General features: G+C 37.3%; 1 protein-coding gene across 1 annotated transcript; it reads left to right on the forward strand.

The window, feature by feature from the left end:
* Positions 1–3,662: 3,662 nt before the first annotated feature.
* On the forward strand, positions 3,663–12,050 carry LOC117302464 (glutamic acid-rich protein-like). Its single transcript, XM_033786419.1, has 5 exons — positions 3,663–3,837; positions 6,598–6,702; positions 7,231–7,380; positions 9,021–9,245; positions 9,658–12,050. The coding sequence occupies exons 1-5, from the start codon at positions 3,781–3,783 to the stop codon at positions 9,730–9,732; spliced, it is 612 nt and encodes a 203-aa protein (XP_033642310.1). The 5' UTR covers positions 3,663–3,780; the 3' UTR covers positions 9,733–12,050.
* Positions 12,051–12,704: the final 654 nt, after the last annotated feature.

Genomic DNA, 12,704 nt, shown 5'->3' on the forward strand with positions numbered 1-12,704 from the left:
CCAAGAGTCATGTCACGTGACGCGGTATGGCTACGCTGATTTATCAATTTGCGCGGTGTACAAAGTAAATATGAATATGTATGAGGTGACGTTGCGCAGTGGTAGTTTCCAGATACAGCGCAGCGCTACGTCACCTTATACATATTCAGTTTTTACTGTACATGCACATAAGCCTAGCGGTCATGACGTCACCTTATGGATATTCATGACTGCAAGATTTGCCGGGCGCCCACGATCAACAGGACTCTTTGAATGCGAATCTTACGTTAGATTTTTCACCATTATTTACATTTTGTAGCGATAACTTGAATACATGATCTTTTTCGTCAATTACTCGTTAATAATTTTGTAACAAAAAAGATTTAAATTTGGTTTGGTAAGTTACTTTTTGACGGCTGGAAGTAAAACTAGCCCGGAAGGTCACGTGATTTGTTGTACCACTTTTTGGTTAGAACAATCACGCGACCTAAGTTTTTGTTTTAAAATGCTCAAAAACGGCAAAATTTGATGATTTTTTTTATGGACTGTTCTTCTTCATTCCTGGAAGACTGCTGAATTCATTTCTTAATAGCCCAATTCGGCCGGTGTGTCCCTTTTAGCATAAGCCTTAAGAACTAGAGGGCGCACGAGTGATGCTTCGTGCACAAACGCCACGGGACCGCAAGATGACAAGCGCGTCATCCTGCACGCGCGTTGAATATGAAATACACGTTTGAGCTTTTTTTTATTTAACGCTCACGCGATGCTGTTTGTTCAACTTACAAAATGGCCGCACAAACACACGCTGTGAGATGCCAGTTTTGTCAACTTAGAAAATGGCCGCCTGCGCGTATATAGGCCAGTGCGCCCTCTAGTTCTTATATATAACTCTATGGCCTAGCCTGGCTTTCGCTCGTCCCCATCGCCTTGCTTTAATTGGCCGTTGGGGCCGAGCGAAAGCCTGGCTATGATGCTAGCGCCCCCACTCCACCACCCCCCCCCCCCCCCCCATCTCTGCAAATGTTTTGAAGATCAAGTTGCACGATCGAGTGATGACGTCATGGCCATATTTTGTATCAGTCTTATCATCATCAAAGATTACGATCTTTGATTATCATATCCATGTTTTTTGGGGAGACTTGACATCGCCAGAAAACCATCACGCCAGGGAAACTTGACATCGCTAGCGCTCATGTCATGCAAGTTCTGCTGCACTTCCACAACCTGTCGTCACACTCGACCCTCCTTGCTCTTTACCACTCCGACGGGACGGAGCCTATGTTCAAACCATGTTCAAACTAATTCTTTTCCTAGTAAATTTTCAGATAATTTTATTAAATTTACTCATTATTTTTAACACAATAGGTGTTTAGGCACATAATTCGCCGCCACTTCCTCGCCAGTGTCATGTGACATTCTACGTCCGCGAACCTCCTTAAATTATTTTACAGGCCCACTTGATACAATAGTACACGTCTTCGAATAAAATGTGTTTTACTGATCACAAAGTTGCTGTTTAACTAGCGAAATATTCCCCCACTAAAGTTCGTCGTCGGTGGGCCCTCATGCCTTCCCTGGGGGACACAATCTCAGTTGGGGCATGTCCTTACTCTATGATTGGGGGACACAATAATTGGAGACACAAGCGACAGTTTTTCCTAGGAGACACTGTCTCGAGGGACGTTGTAGACGACAAGCCAGGTAAGTGGTCCGGGGGGGGGGGACACAGATTCACCGGGGACAGAATCTCCTTCTACACCAGATATCGATAATGTAGACCAATAAGAAATATAAACAAATTGTTTGTTTAGTGTCGATTTGCAGAGTTCACGGTGCAATTGAACCACACTTTGCTGAGGTAAAATAATACAACACTGCTCCAATCCCGGAAATAAATGGGTGGGGGGGGGGTGGTGATGGATCGGGAACTGAAACAGATCTAGTTTATTCAACCTTTATTCAACCTTTACTTCCTCCCCATTAGCTTTGCTCAAGGCAGTCGCATTAGGCCAAATAAAATTAAAAAAACCAGGTAATCGTCCCATCACCATCCTTTTTTGAGGTCGCACCCCTATTTAAAATATTTGTTATTTTACATTTTTTTGTTTTTCGGTGTATTTCTCTCATTAAACTTACTAATCTTTTAAGAACTTGTAAACAAAGTAAGCGCTGACTTTAAACTGAAGAATTGGTGGCCAGTTTGAATTAAAATACTTGGTGGTTTTAACTTTGAAAGAAATAAAGAATAACAAACAAAAAGACCCTCATCCTCCTCCTTTTGGAATATATTTTCCGTATCATTGGAAAAACCCGGACGATCAACTGGAGTTTTTCCTTATTCCATGGAGGTGGACTCCGAAAAAGACCGCCGTTGTTAGCCCACTCATAAGCTGTGCGTATGGGGATTGTGTGGTATTACATCGCACGTAGACTTGTGGACAAGTCGTTAAATCGGCCCCACGCGCTGAGATAGTGCTCCCCCGACAACACTGCTCTCGCGCGAACTCACTGCTCTCGCGCGAACTGATGGCTCCCCGATTTCGACTCCTCATTGAGTCGAAATCGAGGAGCCATCAGTTCGCGCGAGAGCAGTGAGTTCGCGCGAGAGCAGTGTTGTTGGGGGAGCACTATCTCAGCGCGTGGGGCCGATTTAACGACTTGTCCACAAGTCTACATCGCACGCGGAGAGTGGTACGATTGCGGATGACTTGCGCACAGTAGTCGTACAGCGGGCGTGACAGTGTTTAAATCATGGCGATGTGATTGCACTACACACAGTGTATACACATGCGGGTCCCTGAATAATGCGACCGTCTTGAGCAAGGCTACCTCCACCTATAGACAAAACATTATGGTGCATCGCTTGTGTGTGCGTGTGGTGAGCTGTGCCGTCCCGTGTGGTCACCCGGTTTCATGGTTTCAAAGCGCTCACCAATTTTCTTTGTATATAGACCGTGCCTCATGTGAGCCACACAACTCAAATTTCTTTACACAGATTTATGAAACTATAATGGGGTTTTTGGTTCTGGAGGTCAAATCCGTGAAAAAAAAGACCACGAGTGAAGTAACCATGAATTCATATCGCATACAAATTACAATGTACAAAAATCTCAGCTGTGACATAAAATTCGACCCCTATACCTATATTGTTTATGGCAGAATCACACGAACGGTTTTATTTTATTAGTCAACATTAAGTTGTGATTTCACAAGTTCTACTTTACAATTCCATGATGTGTGAGTTTCCATCGTTTTGGAAAATTTATTTCAAAAATTATTAATTTGTTGTTTTGTTTTAGCTATATAAATAATTAGGCCTGAGGCTGTGTGGCAAAGTTATATTTTTAAGTTTTCCGTAAGTAAAAATAAAAAACCTTGTAACGGTAACACAAACCTAACACAACCTATTCGTGTATTATTGTGTATACAAAACATCAGTGTGTTACTACACGTGTGCGTGTTGACCACAAGTTGTCACTTGTCAGCGTAAAAATTCAGCAATCAATTAGAAAATCAACCTGCTAAAGCCCGCCAACGGATACCTATCAAGTTTCACCACTGACCAATGAATGTTCAGCATCAAGGGATGTTGACCAATGAGGATACGTAGATTATATGACGTCTCAGTAATATTTACATACAGCTGTGACCTGTGTGCCACATTGTTACCTTCTACACATCATACACACACTTGTACTTCCTTCTTTGTGATTCAGCGTGCACTAGTTCGTTCCGTTGAGCTTCTTCTTCTTTTCATTTTATCATCATTTCATCAATTTTTACCACAAAACACGTCGAAAAATGGCCGACAGTGCACCACAGCTTGTTAGGGACAACACAATGACCGTCACAGCAAAGGTTAGTTGCGTTAAAAATTGGTTTTCGTAGTATAAGAAAAACAATTCCCCAACGAAATAACGTTTGGACTGTATGTATGTATTTTCTCTTTGTTCCACATGACTTTGTGCTTTTGAAAAAGTATGGCCGCAGCAGCGTAGCGTTGTTCAATGGTGTTAACCCATTTTGTACATTGAGTGCGAAGTCGTGTGCAAAATAATGGAACTATACAAAGTAAGTGTCATGTTAAGTGCAGAAACGCTGTGGCTGTTTGGCACTTTTTGACGGGGGTTGGAAATGTTTAGTTGATCCTGCCTGTTTGTTCGGTCTTATCTTTAGTTAGCCGAAAGATTTGTTCACAGAGACTACCATAGCTCCGCTGCTGCTTGAGCGTAGTACCATGGTGTACATATCACTGTACGGTAACGGTTGATGTGATCGTGATCATATCCATTATGAAAACCGTTTCCTTTGTGATTGACTACACAACATTATTATACATTATGATTAACATTAGCTGCCTGCATTGTACTCGAATACACATTTTCAATTTAATATTATGTCAAACAGTCATAGTGTAGAACAACAAAGTGCGTGGTCAACCTCATGATGGGAGTTTTGTCCTTAATGTTTGGCTGAACTGATACTGATATGACATGGTTTGGCTGCTGCCACTGTCACTGTGAATTAATTAATACAAGGGCTGTGTTTCAGGCAAACTTGGCTATCCAGCCTCCTTTATATCATCAATATACTTACTTTGTTTGTTGATGTGATAAGTCAATACATTCAGTACCAACTCAAGAGGATTACAAAAAGAAAAATTAAAGTCCAACATTGATGAAGGAGGTGAATGTCACAAGAAACCTCGTGGAGGTCAGACACTGCAAATTGTTTTCTGTTTTTAGTCATAGTCACCCACATTCATTATTTCCTTGGGGACTTACTGAAGTGTGAATGTGTAGCCCTGACCCTGAGGTCAATGCCAGCTGATATGACAGCTGAACCTTCGGTGATTCTGCAAACCTTTAACTAATCAGGAATGCAACTTCAGCGGTTCATCTGATTTTAAGAAATCCTGGATAAATCAAGTATTGTTAATTCTTGGTAATTGACTTTCATGGGTTTTTATTTTGTTTTGTTTATTTTTCTTGAAGAAATATTTTTGTATTTACAACCATCTTTGTCTTACACCTTGATGTTATTTATCACAGTAACCTTTTTGAGAAAGAAAAGTGTTGCAATTTGTTAAAGGCAGTGGACTGACTATTGGTAGTTACTCAAAATATTTGTTAGCATAAAAACTTACTTGGTAACAAGCAATGGTGAGCTGTTGATAGTATAAAACATTTTGAAAAACAACTCCCTCTGAAGTAACGTAGTTTTCGAGAGAGAAGCATTCCACGGATTTGATTTCGAGACCTCAGAATTGGATTTTGAGGTCCCAAAATCAAGCACCTGAAAGCACACAACTTTGTGTGACAAGGGTTATTTTATGCATGGTGAGATACACCAAGTGAGAAGACTGGTCTTTGACAATTACCAATAGTGTCCAGTGTGCCTGATCTTGACAGTGTATAGTGAGCTGTGTTTATGTGGTGGAGTATTACAATGACTCAGAATGGTATTGAAGCTGAAGATGATTAAGGAAGCCTGCCTAATCTGGATTGCTGGTCATATCAATCAAGCTGGCAACTCAACTACATCCTAGGAAATTAGTTCAAGAGTCAACGTTATTTTTTTGTAGAGTATTTTGCTTATCATTTACCAAATCCTCATCTCCTCTAATGAGATGTTATCAGCAGCAATAAACTGGTTTATTGCTCCATGTTATCAGTTAGCTCAGTGCAGTGAAACTCCCTGCCCAAAGATTACACATGACGCTAAAAATTCAATAATGCTAAAAAAAAAACATTAGTTTTTTTTTTTACTCAGAAGTTAGTATTGTGTGCAAACGTTCAAAGACAAGATACCAAAACTGTTAGTAAGTTAACAAATCACATCTACCGGTACATAATAACTCCATACATACATTTCATTATACGATTGTTTTCCATTTGTTAGCTGTCACACAAGGGATACTATCCCCAAGAAAGTACTATAAGGTACTGGTGCACCAAGGATATTATTAGGGGTGTGGTGTAAACTACTACAAACTTATCTCCCGGGAATAGTGTAAACCCAGAAGAAAAATTTGTAGCGATTTAATATGTGTAAGTGCCGTTAGTGGTAATAAGTGGTAATGTCGTTAGCTTGGCACCCTCCCACCTCCTTTAACTGCCTAAAAACACTAATCATTGGGGATTTATAATTTGTTTCTGTCTTTTTATTGAAATATATTGGGGTGGGGAATGGTAGCTGAAGGAGTGCTCAGCATTATTTAAAGAGGAGTGAAGATTGAGAGTTAGGACAATTGCTGAGTGACGACTGAGTGCAATCTTGACAATGCCATTATGCTTACAATAGTTTTTTTCACTTCGGGTTTCAACCCAAAAGAGCTGTCTTACTTTTACTATAATTTAATGCAACTATCATTTAGGCCTACACTGTGAGTTGCTCACCGTGACAATTATTCACTGTGACAATTATTCACTGTGATAATAATTATTCACTGTGAATTTTTCACTTTTTCTATCGTTCACTGTTTCTATTGTTCACTGTGACACTTTTTACTATTCACTATGAATATTTTTCACTGAGCATTTCTATTATTCACTGTGACTATTTTTCACTGCACGATCCTATTATTCACTGTTTCTATTATTGCATTTGTTTATGCAGGAGGGTGTTGAGTTCTTGAAGTCCCAAGGAGCTGACCACCTTGTTCCAGAAGACCCTGACAAGCCTCAAGTCCAGAGAGACAGTACAATTCAAGCAACAGTCAAGGTAGTTAACAATAAACAAATCTATTTGGATAGCTTGTCATACTCTATAGTTACCTGTAAAACACAATGACTGCCTCGCACTGGATACACAATGGCAGTGTTCCATTATTGTTATTCAACTCACTGTACATGAGTGTCATACATTAATTTGGTAATTGTGCAGTGCTTTATTTTCTTTATTCATAAATACCTCAGACAGTTTCCCTATTCCTATTGGTGTAGAGGGCGTCACGTGGGGGTGTTTAAACGGTTGAAAATGACCAGCTGGAGCTGTTTATAAATTTTACAGAGTTTCGTACTTTATTACGCCTCTTAACGAAAAAGGCAAATGGGAATAAAAGAGTAGTGACTCGTTCACTGCTGTTTAAAACCTTACAGGTTCGTGGCCGTGTTATAAAGGCGCCACCCTCCTCGTCGCTACCCCTTTTAGTCCGTCATTCATAAACATTTAAATTTGTCTGATGCTTTTTATTTATTTAGAGTATTGGCGTATATAATGAAGACTAAAAGTTGATTTTTCTATCCTCAGGATAGTGAAGCAATCCTGAAGGATGCAAATATTGATCAGGATATCAGGACAAGAGGAGAACAGCAACGTCTTCAAGATATAACTGAGGAAGGTAAAGATGATGAACCACCCAGGGTGCCACGTGACCTCACCATCAAGGAAACAACAAAGGTGAACTTCTTACCATTTTTGTATCATGATAAAAACTCATTCAAAATTTGAAAATGAATCGGTGGTTCATCTTTTAAAATGCAATCTTTTAAAGGCAGTGGACACTATTGGTAATTACTCAAAAACATTATCCGCTTAAAACCTTACTTGGTTACGAGTAATGGGGAGAGGTTGATAGTATAGAACATTGTGAGAAACGGCTCCCTCTGAAGTGACGTAGTTTTCGAGAAAGGAGTAACTTTCCAAGAATTTTATTTCGAGACCTTAGAATTAGATTTTGAGGTCTCAAAATCAAGCATCTGAAAGCACACAACTTCATGTGACAAGGGTGTTTTTTCTTTCATTATTATCTTGCAACTTCAGCGACCAATAATGAGCTCAAATTTTCACAGGTTTGTTGTTTTATATTTTATGCATATGATGAGATACACCACAAGTGAGAAGACTTGCATATGACAATTACCAACAGTGTCCAGTGTCTATAATCAAGTATCTGTTCAGTGCTTGCAATAAACAATGAAACAAATATATTTGACTGTGTACTTTTCCAGTCAGAACTAGTTTGGTGAGGCCTTCATGGATCTATAATACTATACCTATCTAGCTATATTCAATTGAGTTATGTACCACTGTTGTTCATTATTCAATAGTCAATTTGTTCCCATTCTATTGGATCAATCAATGAGTAGGACAGACACATTTGATATAAGGTTGACCTTGAGGTACATTGTGTCATCTTTGATAATTCAGCTTCCTCATAATAAAAAAACACACAATCAATTATTTTACGTTACCTTTGCCTGCGTGCATGTACAACCCTGGGACAACTGTTTGAACATCAAACTTCTCACAGATGTTATTTTATGAGGTTGCTGATTTGTGATGGAATCAGTTCAACTGAAAGATTATTTTTTCATTGAAGTGCTACTGCTTCTGTTTTGTTTTGTTTTGTTATTCAATATTGACCAAAAGGTTTGTATGCAGTCACTTAACTCTTGTTAGTACAAGGTCCACTGAACCAACCCATTTCCCTAAAATATTGACAAAGCTAACACAGGTAGTGCACACACTGCACAGTTCATTCATTACATGCACCCAGTTACATGGACACACTTGCTGCAATGAACAGCAATAACCCTCTCAATGCGCTTTACTTTAGTGCCCTGGTGATCGGGCCAATAACATCCCTCTATTGTTTCTAAGCTCCCTTGGGCGAGTATTTACCTGTGACAATATACTAAATGCAGTAAGATTAAGAACATCAAGTTAAAGGGTGTATGTACTTTTTGTAGGACAAAAAACACAATTTCAACAGATTTACACTAAACTTACACAGTTTGAAGATAATGATAGTAGAAAGTTTCCCTGAAAATATTACGTGCTGAGGTGCTGTAGTTTTTTGGGAAATGAGTAAAACAATGTCTCATGAGACGAAAATTATAAGCATTTACAAACGTATTTTTATGACATTGTTTTACCCATTTCTCAAAAACTACAGCACCTTAGTACGTAATATTTGAAGGGAAGCCTTCCCCTATCATTATCTTCAAACCCTGGAAGTTTAATGTAAATCTATGGACATTTTGAAAAAGTTCCCAAATCCTTTAAGCAACAAGTATTGTTTTATATTCCACTTAAAGGAAGCTCAGGGTTTTCTTGGGGATACTCCAATTGGTGAAACTCGCTCCCAGACACAACAGATGGTGAAGACAACAGAGGAGGAAGAGGATGATGAAGAAGAAGAGGAGGATGAGGATGATGATGGAGTTGAAGATGACTTGGTAGATGAGGTCGGCAATGGAGATGAAGAAGATGATGATGTGCCAAACTTAAAGAGAACTCATACCATGGCTGAGACACTTGAGGTAAGCTCTCTTCTCATCTAGGTCACTTTTCAACATTGTTTTGAATCTTCAGTTTTAAACTTACGTGTATTCCAACATTGGAACTTGTACAGTCTATTACAGATTATACATTATATAAATAGTAAAATGTCTTAAGATCAACATACTACCTTTTTTGAGAGGGCAAGGCTATTATCCTAATTGGCATTTTAATTGGACAACCTTAAAGTATGTAGAAAACTTTTGAAAGGACACCAAGGCCAACAGACCTGGGTTACCATGGTTGCAGTTATTATTGACTAAGATATAAAGTCTTTACCAACCCGATTCATTGTCAGTCTGTTACGTGTTCTTTGTTCTATTTTGTTGTTTACAAAAAGCATGAGACAATGTTTTGATAGTAAACAATTGTTATTGATTGATATCTTTGTAGGAAGGAGAGGACTTTTTGAAGAGACAGAAGACCAATGGAGATGTAGTGGAGAAGGAAACCACAGGTGATGCTTAATCTAGAAACTCATCTTATTGACAAATCAAGATGAATCTGTAGAAAGACATTTTGTTGGTATTTGGAATTCCTGTTTGTTGTTTGTAGATGTAATCTATAGGTTATAACTTAAAAAAGCTTCTAGAATTTTTTAGAATTTGTTGACTTACTGCATATTTTCTGCTCTTGCGCTCAACATAGATTCACTACATGTTACTGTGTTTTGGTTATTGTGGCTTGTGTTATCCAAAGAAACTATTAATGTTTTAGTTTAATAAAATAAAAACCAGTTTTCATGTTTATCATGCACACCTTATACTTGCTTGCCAAAACTCAAAAGCTTTAACTTGACTGTGTTTTTAACCATACTCAAGACAATATTTTTTCTATATAAAGAAATTGCTTTTGATAAATAAAAAACCTGAACATAAAAAACAAATGTTTTCAGAATTTGAAGCAAAAGAGTTGGTTCAATTGGAAAGTGCATATTAAACGTTACAATGTATGCAAACTGGACAAGTTACCATATTGTACAGGAAGCAGTGATGTTTATAATATATCTGTGGTCCTATTTCAACCACATTTTTTCCGAATGCCATTTTTTTACTGTTAATACGCTGATTATAGTACAGAGTTCATGATTTGTTGAAGTGCATGAAATATAAGCTCAGTAATATTTGTGCAAGGTTGGACCGGTGGACTCGTTTGGAACTCCTGTATAGTGACATTTCAATACCTTTACACTCGCCCACTTATACATTGACAGTAATCACTGGGCCTCATTGTGTTCAATCAGATAAGTTATGCCTTGAAAAATAACCACTGACCCTTTGTCCTACATTTACACATAATTCCCTTTATTTCATATATGGCATCTTTTTCAAATACTATATAATTTGAAATTAATCATGTGATAAGGTCACAATTGTTTTTACATTTTATAATATCTATATTTGTATAATTTGTAAACAAACATTTTTAGTAATTATTTCAAAATTCCCCCCTCTAAGTTATAAATCCCTTTTATGTGTATATAAAAAGTAAAATCACTTTTTCATAAAAACGAAAAGTGGTGAGGTAAATGCTGCTGCCTTATTGAGAATGAACCTGATTAGATTGAAGTTATGTGAGTATGTGGTTTGAGAATTGTTAATAACTCTCCAACTGGAATACAAAATGGTAATTGTATTGAAATGAATTTGTGCTGGACGCAATTAATGGTGAAGCAGATATGATAGTGTGATAGTTGTTTGGAATGATTGTTGGAAGATGAAATGCAGCATTAGTGGTGTGTCAGTATATGAAGATTAACCAAGTATTATCAACAATATAAAACTTTCATCCCATTCAGTAGATCCAAGTGAAAAACTCTGTATTTATCCACTTTGTAAGGATGAATGTGTGGATCAAATGTCATTGTTGCATGCATGATATGGAATCATAACAGTTTCTAAGTGTGATGCAACATCCAGAATTTCATGTATTGTTAAATATTAATGTTTTTAATATTGAGACACTTCAATTTGGCAATTAATGCAAGTAAATTTTCCAGTTAACTATGGATTTGTTCACTGGCTTATATTATTTACACACATCTCATTCAAAGTATACTTAACTGCTCTGAAGAAGCTTTCAATTGAAAATGTTTTCCTATTCTGGCCGTAATTTTTTGTTGTAACTTAACAGTACACGTGCTGCACTTGTTCCTATAATCGACACAGGGTAAAAGGCCAGTGGTTACACCCAGTGCGAATATGTAAGATTTAAATGTTGATCAGTTTAGCAGGTAACTCAATTATATCCAAGTCCATAGTTGAACAAATCACTGCTTCGCTTCTCCTAATTAAACAAAATTACACTATGCTACATTTCTTCTGTATAAAAGAGCTCATATTTTAACTGTTAAAAAAGCAAGTCCATCAACGAAATGTGAATAAGTAGGAACTTGTAACTCTTTTAGGTGCTATATACTGTTTTGTAGTTTATGAAAGTCGCTTCAAATTAATGGTACATTCATGTTGTAACTTGTTATAAAGTTGTTCAGTTGGCAGCGTTCTTTATCATGAGTAATATATTTATGTACAAATATTCAAAATCAGTTGTTTTAATGAACCATTTATTTCAAGCAAATTCTCAAACAATTTATACATGTATTATGAAATAAACATCGGGTAATATTTATACTTTAAACAACTTTCACATTTTTTTAAAGATCAAGGCTTTTAAAGAAATATGTGCTGAAATGTGTTGAACTACATGTTATTTGAAATCCATTTGTAATTGTTTAATTATTAAGAAACAGTTGAAATAAAAGTGTTGATGCTTTTCTTACCCTTGAAGAATTTGATCTCTTTATGGTATATTGAAGGTCTTGGGGTTATAGGGCAAATTGGAAATGTTTAGTTTTCAGAATTAAGTTTAACCAAAAGTATTCAGCAGTGAAATGTAACTGTTCCACCATCACCCTATCAGTCGCATGACCCGACTCTTTGGTAACAAAAACAGATTTTCGAAAAGGTAGCCTGATGGAGAATGGGTTATTATAGTCCGAATTGTACTTGCATTTAGTTCGTACACCAACAACCACAGATACCTATACGTGCTTGTGTGTAGAAATTTTGTTTTTATTATTTAGTTCATGACATTCTTTCCAGTGTTATAAATAAGTTGTCGTTTTGATATTTGATAGCCTACCTGGAAAGTAATATCCAAGTCGCAGGGCTCAATTTTCACCGAAAAAGTAATTTTAATGAATTTGTTTCTCAGAACGAATTTTGACAGATGATGTTTCAACGAACAACCAAAACGTACAATAACATTCAACCACGGACAATGCATAGAATACAAATGACGAGTCAATGTTTGCATAATTATGGCTGTAAACAAAAAATCTTTGTCATTGCCCTTTTGGCTCAAAAATTGGGAGGGTCGGTGAGTCGCTTCTTTAATTTTTGCTAAGAGATAAATGGTGCGTTTTGACAGTCGTATTCAAT

The sequence above is a fragment of the Asterias rubens genome, chromosome 18 (genome assembly GCF_902459465.1).
Source record: "Asterias rubens chromosome 18, eAstRub1.3, whole genome shotgun sequence".
NCBI classification, from domain to species: domain Eukaryota; kingdom Metazoa; phylum Echinodermata; class Asteroidea; order Forcipulatida; family Asteriidae; genus Asterias; species Asterias rubens.

Coding starts and splice junctions, on each gene's coding strand:
- LOC117302464 (XM_033786419.1), top strand. CDS start 3,781: ATGGCCGACAGTGCACCACAGCTTGTTAGGGACAACACAATGACCGTC. Junction 3,838..6,597: donor CAATGACCGTCACAGCAAAG/GTTAGTTGCGTT, acceptor TTGTTTATGCAG/GAGGGTGTTGAGTTCTTGAA. Junction 6,703..7,230: donor CAATTCAAGCAACAGTCAAG/GTAGTTAACAAT, acceptor TTCTATCCTCAG/GATAGTGAAGCAATCCTGAA.